The sequence below is a fragment of the Clinocottus analis genome, unplaced genomic scaffold, assembly GCF_023055335.1.
Source record: "Clinocottus analis isolate CAN_PGR_092001 unplaced genomic scaffold, fCliAna1.0.p SCAF_7, whole genome shotgun sequence".
Taxonomy (NCBI): domain Eukaryota; kingdom Metazoa; phylum Chordata; class Actinopteri; order Perciformes; family Cottidae; genus Clinocottus; species Clinocottus analis.
Window position 1 is genome coordinate 18724789 of NW_027176229.1, and position 15631 is coordinate 18740419.

The 15631-nt window shown below is 41.9% G+C and overlaps 1 protein-coding gene across 5 annotated transcripts in view; it reads left to right on the top strand.

Moving 5' to 3' along the window:
- grid2 (glutamate receptor, ionotropic, delta 2) overlaps positions 1 to 15631 on the top strand; it is a 398219-nt gene that overhangs the window by 67429 nt on the left and 315159 nt on the right. For all 5 annotated transcript variants that reach the window (XR_011080199.1, XR_011080200.1, XR_011080201.1 and 2 more), the window contains exon 2: positions 2863 to 3018. Coding sequence is in view for 2 of the 5 variants with exons in the window: in XM_068604768.1 (XP_068460869.1) it covers positions 2863 to 3018 (156 nt within the window). In the remaining 3 variants the exon portion in view is untranslated. The remainder of the gene's footprint in view (positions 1 to 2862; positions 3019 to 15631) is intronic.

The following is a 15631-nucleotide window of genomic DNA, read 5'->3' on the forward strand; positions in this document are numbered from 1 at the left end:
AAGGAGGAAGAGCCAGGATTCTGTGTGTTGCGTGTGTGTGTGTGTTTGCTTGCATGTCTGTGTGTGTCGGCTGTTTGTAAAGAAACGTGCCGCCCTGTTCAAAAATAATAGGGCTGAGAAGAAAGGACAATTACCCGCCCACCTACTCGTCTCTGTTCTTTACTCGTCCTCAGACACATTCAATATATAGCACATGCATTCTTTACTTATCCGTTATATAATTATCAGCAAACATACATTGAAAATAGGGATGCAACGATGGGACTCTTTCAGTCTTGATACCGATACCTGGACTTTGAAAATCAGTCGTTAAAATATAGATCCAAAACCAGTGTTTAATCAATAAGCGTTAAGCCTCGCCATGTTAAAGTGTAATATCTTTAAAGTGTAATATCTTTAAAGTGTATTGCAACATCAGGCTTGACATAAACAGAGCTTACCAAACTTTGTATGTTTACAGAACTGTTATTTCTCATTTTCTCATTCAAAGCTTTTATTGTTTGCTGTTGATGACTTATGCAGGCTAGTACTGGACATACACGCGTCATCATGTGTCACCACAGAGCTGCTGATATGACCACTTCCAACATACACGGGCTATATGCACATTCAAAACTACTATACTTTTGTAAATGACCTAAAAGTTTCCTTCATTGTTCGCGGCAGTTTTAATTCCTGTCTCATTGACACTTTTAGGCGAAACACATTTGATGATGCGCTCGAACCCGTTTCATCATCAAATTGTCTCGGCTGTGTCTCTGTCTCTGTGCACCGACTCTCCCTGGCCTGGATTAAAGAGCGCGAGCAGCCAGCCGGCTGATGAACCACTGCTCAAGTCCAACAACGATCACACAGAAAGATAATTTGGTTCAGGGATCACCATTTTGATGTCTTTTTTTGTGACTGTTGTGCCGCTGGACCCGAGCAACATTTTACTGGTGGGTTATTTCAAAGGACACGATTCACAAGGAGAGTGGTGTATGCACAGTGCTGCTTTTAACTTATGTCTGAAGTCCATAATAGTTTCTCTTTGTGTTCTTCAATTTAAAAAAAAAAACTACACAACTATATGAAATTATCCTGTGGATACTTTGGATTGCAAAATACACTCAGGTGTTCTTGCACAACAAGTACAAGTACACATGACGTCCACCTTTTGTCCGACTTATCCTCTAGCGCATTAGTATACAGTCCCCTCCTCGCTCAATGCATTCGTCCTCTGGACATACACAACCTGACATTGTCTCCCCCAGCAGTGTCATCTTCAAGCGGATTGGAACCCCATTCATAATTTATCTCTTATGGAATAATTAATGAATCTTTGTGTCTCACTCTGTATTGCTTTGTCCAGGCCTGTTCGTCTCACCTCATCTATACTGCATGCTTATTGAAACAAACAAGACTCAATCAGTGAGGGGGAGAGTAGTAGAGGGGGGAGGGGTGGTATTTACTGTTGCCAAATGCTGATGGATACAATTATTGCAGGATACATACTTAATGAGGCCTTTTGATGAAGAGGCAACGAGCGTGCCGGTCCGGACGCCCTTCAAACATCAGGTGCTTTTGCACGTGAAGTTTAATTTCACCCGCAAGTTATTTGAATTAGGGGCGAGGAAGTAAGATCTAAACCTTTTTAAGATGCCAACGCGTTTTTTCATTACAATATAGTCACCTACAAAGGTCATACACAGCACATTCTTTCAGCTAATTTTGGAGACAATTGGGTTTCTCAGACACATCCCCTGGCATGAGAAGGCAAATCTTCACAGAGGCAGCCTCTTTTCTTCAGCAAGGTTGGCCTATGTTGGGTGTGGGGGATTCAGAACATAGCTCACACACACACACACACACACACACACACACACACACACACAAAAATACATTATGAGGCTTATTTCTTGGTAAACGAAAAACAGTTAGCAGAGCTTCACTGCACTAGCAGCCACTAGTGGTGGTCCAATGGGTTCATGGGATGAACAGGGTTGAAAAGAGAGGCTGAACGTGATGAAAAAGAGGAATAGATATCACATGGTTAATTGTGTGTAACAGACCAAAGCAATGAGCAAAATTGCTCCCAGCCAGTCACCGCCCTATGTTGCCTCATTCTTTTGTCTTCAAAAAAATGTTTGTTTGAGACTCACCAGTCTTTCTTTGTCCCTTTGTGCAACAATCATTTTGGCTGAGTCAGTGTGCCCTTTAAAGCAGAATTTGACCCTAACTGAATCATAGTGTCGATGCCTTTCTTTCTCTCACCTTGGGCCCTCTGGGTCTCAACTATATGCAGTAGCTAATACTAGCATGAGACAAAGCACACGAGTTATCGGTGAATTGCAGTTTTCTTGTTTCCGAAATTTGGAAAACACAGCCTATTGAAAGTCGGTCAGTTTTAAAGGGAAGTTTTTGAGAGTTATATAGTAGATATATCAAGTGACCGTCAGCTTTTACCAGGTGTTTGTGTTCAGTGGATCTCTTTTCTGATTTCTCATCTTGTTATCAGCTGGAATACGTTGTGGGACTGGCCCCAGTTAACCACAGTTCTTTACACTTTGTTGGTTGTTGTCTTGGTGATAAAATGTGATTTTTTTTTTTTCTTTCTTTGATTTTTCAATGTGTCGAGGAGCTCTGTAAGGCATAATTAGATTCAGGTTGTTGTGAAGCTAAACCATGCGGGACGGAGTAGGAGAATAAAGCCGGGCCCTGGTTTATTTCTGAATAACTCAGCTTTTGTCGGCGGTATTCTTATGGCTCTGCCCTCTTTTATCACCATATTTATGTCACAATCCTGTTTTTCATCCCAGAAAGTCCTGGAAATACTGAGTAATATCTTCCTCTTTCCCTTTCTGCTTCTTTCCACGTGAATAGGTGCCATCTTCGACGAGTCTGCACGGAAAGATGATGAGGTGTTTCGTCTCGCCGTGGCAGATCTCAATTTGAACAACGAGATCTTGGAGACAGAGAAGATCACCTTCTCAGTGGAGTTCGTTGATGGGAACAACCCCTTCCAAGCTGTGCAAGAAGGTAGGATGATACCACTATGCTGTCTGGGAGTTTAACGTTTGTGCCTGGAACGGGGCCTCGCGGATGCAGCACCTTCAAAGTCCAATTGCATAAGGCTCTCTTGCGGTCTCTATTTTTTGTGTTGACCTCTACAATAAATTGGGGCCAGTGAGGAAATTCATTCATGTAAAAACACAGCATCAAAGAGTTGGAACAAAGTCAGCCTGGGTCTTTAATGCTCGCTATGTTTTCATGCATGACTTGCACGCCCTCTGAGTTGACCTACATCACCCAGTGTGCTGATGATGGGGCAACATTTTATTTATTTCCTCTTCACTTTTTTTTTTGTGCTTTATATTGATGTTGACAGCCATTTCAGTTCATGCAAATGTGGTTAGGACAAGGAATTGACCGTGGAAATCTGACTTATGGTGGTCAAATAGTGGCTAGTGAGTAGAAAGATTTAGATATGCATTCCTGTCAAAGATGAGTTGCTGATTTAGAACCAAAACCAACATGCTTGATGCTAAGTAACCTCTTAGTAATGATGTAAACGCTCAAATAGCATCTTTTATTTGATATATTTTTCAGACTAATCCATCAAAAGACCCTTGTGTTTACACATGGGAAGCCGTTTGAAGTCAGCAATGCAAAAATACATCATGAACATGTTATTAATACTCTTTACACAACTATGGGACAGCTGGCAGCAGGCGTACGGCCAACACTGTTATCTGTATGCATGATACATGTGACATTACGGGAGTTATTATACACACTATAGAGAAAGAGAGAGAAGGAGCATGGGTAGTACTGGGTGGCACCATGGCCGTACAGTGATCACCAGTCACACTACATAAAGTCTCCTGCTGGAGGAAAATCAGCATCACAGCAGGCCGGTCCTCCGCCTCAGATGCATGAATGCAACACATTCAGTCACAGACTTCATGGTGTGAATAATTATTCCGCCCACTCGGTTGGACCGTTCTTTATTTTTTTTGTTCTCAATTGTCTTTGTCACAACAGTAATGTATGTTAGTATGAATAATACCTGACGTTATGTCCAAACGGGGATATCTAAAGTGACAATAATGTAGTGTTTGAATTAAGTTTAGGTGACAATTAGCAGGCTCTGAGCTTGAATCGCAATGAGCTTCTAATATTTGTTGTTTATCGAGGAAATATGTGTGGAAGTTAAACATATTTCAAAGTGAATTCCTTTTGGGGTGAATTTTGAAAAATATTAAAAGGCTTAATGAGTCAAAATTATGAAAGTGTTTTGAAGTCAAAGATGATAAGAAGCCAACTGATCAGTCATGAACACTGTGATAGTCAAACACAGCCAACAACAAATAGTTAAAGGTACATCTGTCAACTCTACTAATGGCGTCGCCTGCAAGGTCAATGAATCATCTGACAACACGGAGGATGTGTCACACCCAGTTTTTCCAACTTCCGTGTGTCAGTGGCTAATGAGGGCATTTGTTTTTGTCTTTGACAGTTTTCCAAAAGCCTGGAAGTATGTAAAAACCTCCAAAACATATTTGCTTCTTGATGCTTTCTGAGAAATGTTAACGTTTTTTGTTTTTTTTTACAGAATAGTCCGTTTTGACTCGTACTTGTTGTAAATCGGTTCCGTTGAACATTGATATTCTCAAAATAGCTTGACAATAACCAATTCATTGGTGCGATAATGCAAGAAAAAATGATTGAAAGTAAGAATGAGCTCAAAAATCAGGCGGTCAGAGTTACAACTGCTCCCCATATGGACCAGTGTTTATTATCACATAAACATATTGCAATGAGCACAAGTTTCTCATGAAGCAGCGAGTACGCTGGCACAAAGAAAATAGGATGAGGAACTGATCATTGCCCAAATGTACACGCTTGTGTGTGAGCCTGACTGGCTGCCTGCCTTTTGGACTCATTGAGCTAATTAATTCAGCATAAAAAGGAATTAACCAAAAGACAGACGCAATAGGCTGAGGCATACTGTGCTCACTTATTGGTGTGATATACAGCTGTGTTCATCTACATCATGTACATAATGTGCTTTTTGTTTAACACTCTTTTTCTAAAGATTGTGCTTTTAAACTGATTCCATTTTGGATGGAAACAACATCTACATATATTCATTTTTTCTATTATTGAGCATTTCCTGGTCCCCGTAGACAACACCATGAGTCATTAGTACAACAATGAAACATGACTTGACACCTTATTGCTCTTTTCAACCAGTCAAGCAAAGCGCTACACCCACACACTCGCCTGTGACTCGCCTTTGATTGGATTAAAGTTCCAAGATATCTTGATCAAGCCATTTTCAACAACACCAAATTGCAACCTTAATGACGTTTGTGTAGTTGTAGGATGCACAGTGCATCTTTCAGTACAGGATATTTAAAGTTTATCACGAGGATATATATATATATATATATATATATATATACATATATATATATATATATATATATATATATATATATATATATATATATATATATATAGATCTCACCTCTAAGCAGAATTAACTCATTGATTGCCGATAAACCAAAATCAATAGCTTTAAATGGCAACATGAAAAATGCCAGCTCTTAAGATCTCTTCAAAGAGTTATTGATGAACTGATAATCAAATACAAACGCCCCATTACCAACATCCATGTTCAGACTAAAGCACACACACACACACACACACACACACACACACACACACACACACACACACACACAATTAAACGTTGTATATTTATTGCCTGAGAGAGAATACACATGTGCGGCTACGGATAACATTATGAATTTCCACAACAAGTATAAAGCAGAAATAGTGGTTATTTTTATGGTGGACGGCGGAGATGATATCTGTTATACGGAGATAAGCCACGCCCCCTTTCCGAATGAATAAACCACTTATAGTCGAGTGAGTACACTCATGCGAATAAAGCATTGCGAAAATTCGCTTCTTCTTTTGGTGTGACCCCGGCATAAGAGCCTTGTTAAGGCTCTCGCTTTGATACGAGAGCCCTGCCGTGTTCTTTAGTAGTCTGGCTACATCTCTTTGAAGTCCGATGCTCATTCTCGTTACCTGGACTCTCAAGGATACATGTCTGTGTTTGTTTGCTCCTTCTTTATTTTGAGGTCAGTGGGCGGCTTGTGTTTCCGAAGCCTTTTTGTCAGGATATCAGCATTATGTGAAATACCGTGAGGAAAGAGTGATGTGACAACACCGCAGGAGGCATCATTTCAACGTTTGCTCCTTGACCAAGCGGACTGAGCCAACAGCGTATTCCTGAATCCTGCAGCACGTGCCATTTTCTGCACTTCTAGCCTTTTCTTACACAATTGCCCATGGGATTATTCAGTGACGTCTCGTTTTCAGCTTTTTCATTTAGGGAAATGCTTTTTTGCTAATTGTGCAACTTTTTTTTTCGGCATTCTCATCCATCAAATGCATAAACATAGACACAAATACAACTTGGAGCTGCCAGGCACACCACTGCCTGGTGCTGTTGGCTGCTGTAGATGGAGTTAGTCTCCCAGGAGCATACAGTATCTGTTGGCAGTACAGGATTTATTAGTAACAGACGAGTTGCCAAGTGTTCCTTTGTATTGCCTGGGACTTCAACCAGCTAGTTTTCATTGACAAACAGGCCCTGCTTGTCATTTCTCCTTCCCTCATTCCTGACTGATTAACGCCTGCAGGCCTCCGAGCCCCTCAGTCTGTGGACTGGTCTGTCCGAATATTTGGGAGTTACAATGAATACTTCCCAGTCTTCCAGTCTACCTGGTACTGAACAGACCTCCTGACTCATTTCCGTGTCAGTCTTCCTGCCAGGCTCTCTGTTTGCCCATCTGGTTGTGTAGTTCGCTGGCTGAAAAATGTCTTGCCTCGCTCCCTATCTGCCTGTGTATCTGCATTTGTAACGTGGCTGGCAAATCAATTGTCTTTGTCTTAGTCTGCTTTGCTTGGTGCCCTTATAAGCAGACACAAAAGACAATCGCTGCTACTCATTCTGCTTTCAATATTCATTTGACTTTCAATTTACTCTCAATATTTACTCGCAATCCTTGTACAAAAGCACAGTTCATTGTCTAGCTCACTCCCAGATGTGATACAAACGACGATGTGGCAGAAACTCAGACACGATTGAGGATCATTTGGAGTCCTTGATTTAGAGGACAGGTTTGAACCTCCTAGCGTCTGTGTCTAGCCTGCATCTCTGCTGTGCTGAAGTGAATAATACACATCTTGCAAATCACAATCACCATATCGCTAACAATACAGGCTATTTTACAATAAAGTGCTCCAACTATATTTCAAAAATAAATATCTTTTTAAATGCTTCATCAAAAAGAGGCATCTGCCCTGAGGGTCGTGTGTGTATGTCAGTGTGTACAAAACTGTCTCAGGTGTGTGGAAAGGGGCTTGGATTAAATCACGCTCCCTCCTTCCCTTTCTTCCTCCTGTGTGGCACTTAATTGTGGATCTGCTCCTGTCACTTATATTCACATTTCACTCCCTACACCCTATCCCCCCCTATCTCCATAGTAACCGGTCTCGACGTGACTGAGCGAGTGTGTGCGTGCGTGTGTGTGTCTTTATGCATGTCAATGCGTGCCCGTTTGTGTCCCCATTGATTAAAGCAATGAGAATCACCTAATTGGATAACAGTCTATGGAAAGGTGGGGGGCGATGAAAAGCAGAGCAGGAGGAGACCACAGGAGGGAGAGAACTCAATAGTTGTCTCACCTTATTTTTCAACTCGGCTTAGTCTTGACACGCAGGGCACACCGCCACGTTCATGCACACACTCACAGGTACAAAAACAACTCTTGCCCTCGCCGGAAGATGCATGTGCAAACAGAATTTAACGACTTTACAGACTCTGCCAGCGTATGATACCTGTCATCTAGATGCTTTTCAATACTGTCTTTTCTATTGGGATGTCTCCATCAAGAGGAAGCGTTTAGTTTTTAATCCACTATAGGGATAATGCCAAGTATTAAATACACATGGGTGACTCCTATAACAATATGATTTTCCTTACACATTTCTCGTGTTTGTCTCAATGTACAGTACTACCCTGCCAATTCAAAAAAAAAAAAAGGTAACACATTGTTTAGCAAGCAAAAAGGCCTACCACGTGTTAGTTCCAGCATTTTTCAGATGGGACGATTTGCAGCTTTGCAAATTTGATGTCTTTGTGTTTTGGACAGCTGGTGAACCAAAATCAAGCAATTTTACAGACTCAAACATTCATTGATTAATACAACATTAAAAAAATGAACAGACTAATACATAATTGTCATCCATCAAAACATTGAACATTTGTTTGCATGCAATTTTGATCATTATCTCATATTCTATATTTACTTGTACTGGCTGCTGAAAAGATTCAGCACCATGGACAGCAGCTCACATCACACTGGAGTCAACATATGTTTCTGAATTGATAATGAGAGACATGTTTATATATATATATATATATATATATATATATATATATATATATATATATATATATATATATATATATATATATATATATATATATTTAGATGTGTCATCTAGTTGATTGATCTATTGTGACACAGTGGAACTCGTTGTGATTCACAGTAACGATGTGATATAGTGCTAAAGTCAGCATTGAGCAAATGCCTTAAGGGCGTGTGAAACACCCGACTGCATGAGTGTGATGCGAATAACTTAATGAGACTTATTGATGAGTTCACACATTAAATAAAATAAGAATGTCATACTCAAAGGCCAGCACTTTTTCCAATTTAATTGGACACACACCTCTTTCCGAATATCGTCTTCATCATGAGAATGTTTCTCTCTTTCTCACGCTCTCTATCTTCATCCATCTTTGATGCAGGACTTTTTTTTCAGAGTGCAAAGAAATGAACAACTCGAGTTTTGTAATCGGGGCGTTTTGAATCTTTCCTCAGAATATCGCAACGTTGGATGATCTTTCCTGATCATCAAACATTCATGTGCCGTTTAAAAGATTTAGAAGACGCCCTCCTCTGTTGGATTCCTCAGTCTGGAACCCAAATAAAAAGAAAAAGGTCAAGTGTCAGGGCCCTGGATGGAGACAGAACTGAACATTATTGACTAATAATTTGATGATTTTATTCATAAAGCAACAGCACTGACCTCCAATTAACTGTGAGGAAATGGAGTTGGTCTAGACTGTTTCCAGCTTCCTGTTTGTGTGCGTGAGGAGGGAATTAAGTCAAAAAGTTTACAGACAAAGTGACAAAATCAGACCTCTCTGTTTTCAGAAGTTGTTTTTTGAAAAGCTTCATCTTTCATAAAGAAATTAGAGCTGTATTAGGACATGAATTAAGTTCTCGTTTCACGCTACATTTTGATTAATTTCTCGGTTTGTAGGGTTACGCAGTTCATCATGTAGGGTTTAAACACAGTGGACAAAAGATAAGACACAATTTTCATCTCCATTCTCGTCTCCTCAGGCTTTCCTGAGGGAATCTGATTGGATCGGGAAAAACTTTAGAGATTTGGTACAAAGTCTACTTAAGCCTACAGATTTACTGTAAGGCAACAGGTTATTAAAGAACCAGTCTCTGGACTCCAGGTGGCTCTTCATCAGAGTCCACAGTGCATAGATTCACATTCCCTCAAATAACCTCTTCTCATTAGAAACAATTTCAGCACAGGCTGAGAAATAGAGAGCGGGAAAACAGAAACATTTGGAATTAGTATTCTCGGGTCCTCCCGATACAAATCTGAGCGAGGCAAGCTTGTTCTACCTATTCCTACAATCTGATTAGACGCTTAAAAGTCGGTGAGTCACTCGTGCACAACGTGAAGCCTTTTTTTGCCCAAAGTATAACATTCAAGAGGCATCGGGAAATGGCTGGTAAAGGAAAAAGGGTCGGACGTGCAGGCTTCGTCTTGACAGCAGATCTAAGTCTTCCTCTCTGGTTGCATTTTAAAACCCGGTTACATTTTATGCGCAAACGTCACAAATCATGTAGCTCTCTCATGACCGTAAACCAACTTTCCTTTTTCAGCCTCTCTGCAGACGACGGCCGTGGCCAGAGGCATCGTGTTCTCATGTCGCTGCGACCAACCTCATCTGTAGATGTACCTCACGTTATCAAGCCTCTCTAAAAAAAAAAAAAAAGGAAACGGCTATCCTTTAGGTCATTCGGTGCTCCTTCCTCTCCGTCCCTCGACCCTCCTCACTTTCTGATTCCCGCGACGCGGGCTCGCACTGAAATCAGCTGCCATGGAAACCGGGGCCATAATCGTCCTATCCTCACCTCCCTCTTCAATGCTTCTGTCCATCTCTCGCATCTTTGTGTGTGTGTTCTCGCAGATGTGTATGCACAGAACAGTCTCGTTAGCTGCCATAGAGACCAAAGACATCTCATTTTCTAAGGTTGTTCCATCACTCAGAGCCTGGAAGCCCTCCCTCTGCTGCCATCTTCCCTCCATTTGGCGATTTATCTCCCTGCCGAACAAATAACTGTATACACAGTCAAACACACACGCAGACACACACAGAGGCAGAACACTAAGCATGAGGTGGCTTTTCTTGATGCATTGACATTCCTCTGCTCATCTTTCTAGATGTATCCTTCCTCCTCTCTGCAGTAGTCATGGCGAAACTGAAAAGATGATGAACTCTCGTTTCTCTTTCCTTGACCACCATTTTGCTGAGCTGTCCTCCGCACAATTTTCTTTCCGAATGTTTGTCTTTATTCATTCGGTGATAGATTACAATTCAATTAACCTCCCGACTAAATGTGAGAGGGGGATGTGAGAGGGACGTATCCATGGCAACGCTGACATTTCACAAGAATATGCTATTTTGTTTGTGCCTGTGTGTTTGTGTGATGGGGTCCAGCAGCTGACAGCTGGGGACAAACCAGACTTTTGGTGCTTTGAACAGTGTGTGTGTGCGTGCGTACACACGTGTGTGAGAGAGAGTGTGTGTGTGTGTGTGTGTGTGTGTGTGTGACTGTGCTCAGTTGGTGGTCGGCCTGCTGATTTGGTCGAAGATAGAAAAGTGTCATTTGAATAAAAATCACAAGAGCATCTCTATTGAAAGGTTTCCTTCCTGCCCCGACTGAGCATTGACCAGTTCTCTCTCTCTCTCTCTCTCTCTCTCTCTCTCTCTCTCTCTCTCTCTCTCTCTCTCTCTCTCTCTCACCCCCCTCCTCCCGTCTTTGTATTAGTCTGTATGGCTGCTTGACAGCCAACTTCCTCTCTCTCTCTCAACACAGAGACGGTCATTCACTGCAGATGGAAAAAGATAACCGTGAAATTATTTTTGTTGTGGCTTTTCTTATAAAGCAGCGTTGTCCTTCACTGAAAACTACATTTCCTTTTTCTTGACTCAATGCAAGAAATCCCTTTTATTCACTTTCAAAATTGTTGGACCAGTGAGAAAGCACATAGACCTCCTGGATTGATGCCATTTTATTTCGCTCCTCCCCTCAATCTGCGGCAGGAACATCGAAGAAGATTTTAGGGCCTGGCCCGGATATATTGCGCTGTGACATGGCGGTCAATGGACTCGCATTGAAAGCCTGAGTGCATGTACTATGTGTACATGCACAAAAAAACAACCCTCAACTGTACCTGGCATTGCTGTCCGGTTTTACTGTGATGGCACGATGACAGCTTTACTGGATGAACTGTATTCTGATGGCTCAGTGGTGCATTATACACACTGTGCAGCAAACAACTCACTAAATACTCACCTTAGCTATGATAACACACACACACACACACACACACACACACACACACACACACACACACACACACACACACACACACACAGAGCCTAATAGCAAAGCAGAATCATACAACTTTATTCACTGGAGGATAAAACTTGAAAGTAACTGCCCCTTAAGAGCGTTTGGCTTGGTGTAGGGCTATTTGACCAGTGGACAAAACATTCAATACATTATTAAACAGCATGGATACTGTTGACCGTGCGCACACATCAACACAAATACACAGGGCAGTATTCAAGGCTGCACCCTCTCTAATGCGTGTGTTTTATTAGACTCATAAACTATACAGCCCCAAAAAAACGTGATTTGATGCTTTTTGCATGTAAAGGGCTCTCTTGTGGTCTCACTGCTTTTGTTCAGCACAATTTAATTCAAGGTTCTATTGGCAAAATATAAATTGTGTCTATATCATGGACAGAGTCATAAAAAGAGTCATACATTGTTTTGCCAACTGTGACACCGGCCCACCCTCTGGGTGTCTCTGTCCTCTCCTCTCTTCCCTCACGAGCTTCAGCTCGGTTCTCGTGATTTGAGGTTGTAGTAGTAGAAAATAGGCGTAGAACATATTTTCAGCAGTGTCTTTTGTTTGCAGGTGTTGCATGAATAAATCCAACAAAAAGCACTGACTTTACTTTCTGTCTCTCTCTCTCTCTCTTACGAGTACAAAACGATGCCATCCCATCTATCTCTAGGGAAATGATTACGAGCTTCTCTTTGGCCGATGGTCACCGACCAGCTGACAGGCTGTCAGTCGGGCTGCTGAGTTCTCGTGGCGATAGCTCAAACCTCGGGTTCTCCTTGACAAATGGGTGTAAATCACACATCACACAGGAGGGAGATGGGGAGGGGGGCGGGGGGAAGGGTGGAGAGAGAGAGAGAGAGAGGGAGGGAGAGGGGGAGGGAGAAGAAATAAACAGAATACAAATGGCAATGCTTCAGGGTCAGGTGAACTTGCAGAGGACTGAGCTATGAGGAGCACTTTAATAAATTCTCAGAAGAGCCAATGCAGTGGCACCCGCCTTTGAAGCACATAAAGAGATAGATAGGCAGAGGGAGATCGAGAGATTACATCGGAGGGAGTGAGAGGCGGAGGTGAAGAGAAGAAATCAAAAAAAAAAAAAAAATGAGATAAGATTTGCCCTCCGTGGTTTGGGGAAGAGAATTGGGAGAGCGAGAGGTGAAGAGGGACCGCGACTCGGGGAAATGAGCTATTTGACTGAACAATTGTCTCTTCCTGCTGCACTTGGTGCCCTTCCGGGTGGAGATGTCGATAACGAAATGTCAGCGGCACATTCAACAGGGTGAGCTCACCAACCCAAAAATGTGCGAACCCCCCTCAAATATTATAATTTAACTTTTCTATTGACCGTGATATTGGACAAATCTAATGTTGAGCAGCTTCCCTCAAAGCTGCTCAACTGACGACTCAAAATCACGGCATTGTGATTTATATGAAGCTTCGGCCATTTTGCCCCCACAAACAGTTGTTACAATGATTCTCTTCCTGCTTGTATTTATTTGTCTTGATTATTTTACAGCAATTCTTCAGTTCAAGGTCCAAGCCTTCAACATGCCTCAAGCAGACCCCATGAGATCCATTAATGTGAAAAAAGACCTTGATATGTTTACGCTGTACTTACCGTTGCTGACTATATCTCTTATAGTCTTCCCCCGCAGCATCAATCTTCAGCCCAGAAATCCTCAGGAAATTGTTACATTTCCGTTAAAAGATACAAATAACCTTTCTCACTAGTAATATTGTCATAATCGGATTACTTATTCGATGTTAGACCAGCCGTTTGACTTTTTTTTTCATGCATACATCATTTTGCCAGGACTAAGATTTCTCATATCACGGGTTAAAAGAGGTGACACATTTAGTAATTATAACTACCTCGCTTCACACGGCCATCCAATACCCTTCATCCCGTCAACTATATGCTGTTTGGGTTTCTCGTCTCACTGCACCCTCTTTATTGTTCTTTTCTCGGGTCCGCTGCCGGCTGTCCTTTCACTTCACAGGTGGGAAAGAGTGCGGGCAAATTTGAAACAAAAAGATTGAGCAAAGGATAAATCTCTGCAGACATTTCCCTTCTTTCCCTCCCACAGGCGGGCGAGCCCCGAGCCATGCAGGCATAAAGGACATTGTTTATAGACAGGAGAAAGCACTTAGTTCCTCCTTCACACCTTTTAGCTGAAAGGTCTTCTGGGAGTCAGAGAGAGAGAACCAGAAAGCAGGAAAAGACAGAAGATAATGACAGAGGGATCAGAGGCTACGGAGAAGGTTAAATGAGGAGGAGGAGGGTTCTCCTTTCCAAAAACAAGGAGACCAAGCAAAAGAAGAGGAGTAGATGGGGAGAATAGAGGAAGAGAAAATGAAAGGAAGGAGACAGGAGAGGAGGAGAGAGGCCAGAAAAGACATGACAAGGACTGAGGAAGGGAGACAACAAGTGGAGGGGATGGGGGTTTAGGTTGACATGTATTGCCAGCTGGTTTTGAAATATGAATTCAATGATTCATGAATAATGGGACAGGGTATCCAATCCTATCATCCCAGTGGCTGGAGCAGTGACATAAGACGTCTTAACTGGTTAGGAGAAAGGAGAAGAGGAGGAAAAAAAGCTGCAGAAAATATTTACAATTGACATTAAGTACAACAATTTCCTGAAAGCTAAAAGTAGATGAGGAAATGTGAACAAGTGGGAGACGATTTAGTAGAAGGTAAAATCACAGTGAAGAGTAGAGGCACATTCGTTTTGAAGGATAAGTTGAAGTTGGAGACTCACTGAGTGCAATTCTGGGGTGATTTTCATTTTTTTAAAGGCTGACATGCTGATTCCAATTTTATTTCTTTCCTATAAAGGCGAATTGACAACAAACACACTCATCCTTGTTGTTGTTCTTTCTTTTGAAATTGAAATTCAATTGTATATGTCAATAATACAACACATACAGTACCACAGACTTCTCTCACTCCCTCTAAAATATCCTCAGAACGAAGAAGAGAGTAAAGAAGGATTCCCCAAAAAATTGGCCAGTGACCACTTGTTGTTTTCTTGGTAAGATGGTGGGGAAGATAGATTAGGGGCTTTAAGGTATAAAGAAGGCCTAAAAGCTAAGGGAAGAGGACTTTATATGAAGCACTTGAAGAACCGACTGGGTGGAAAAAGGAACAGACAATTGCAGAGAGGAGTGGACGACGAAGGAGGAAAATGATGGCAAAGTGAATGAGAGCGACTTTAGAGAAGTGAGGAGAGGAAAAAGTGGATGCACAGAGTGTCTGCCATGAATTATCATGGGACCACAGTGGTTAGAGCATTCTGATGTGTTGAGTTTGTTGAACACTAATGGCTTCTAGTTTATGCACAGGTCCTTGGCATCCATCAAGCTATGATTTTATCACAAACTTCCTTTGGGAGAGAATTTTGGCCGGTGTGAACTTTCTTAAAAGGCCACCTGCGACCTATTTGTGTGAAATAACTGCATGTAGCTACTAATTCATTCATATTCCATAAGTGTCCTGCAGAGACCACAAACACTTAATAGGTGCGAGATGCTTTGCACCCGCAGGATGCTTGAGTGTAGTCTGTCCTTCACCAGCTGTCCTCATTCATTTTGCATTGGAGCACCTGCAGATTTGACATCTAACGGACGGTTGATGCTCACACATTCTCCAAGGCAGACGGAGGAAGAGCGTCACAGGCTGACACAAGAGAAGCCATAAACCATAAAACCTCGGCATGTGATGAACGCTTCCTCACAAAAAGGCCAACTTTCAACTCACAAAAGGGAACCGCCACTTCAGGAACAAACATGATGAGTGAGGAATTGAATCGGCAGATTATTCAAACAGAAGC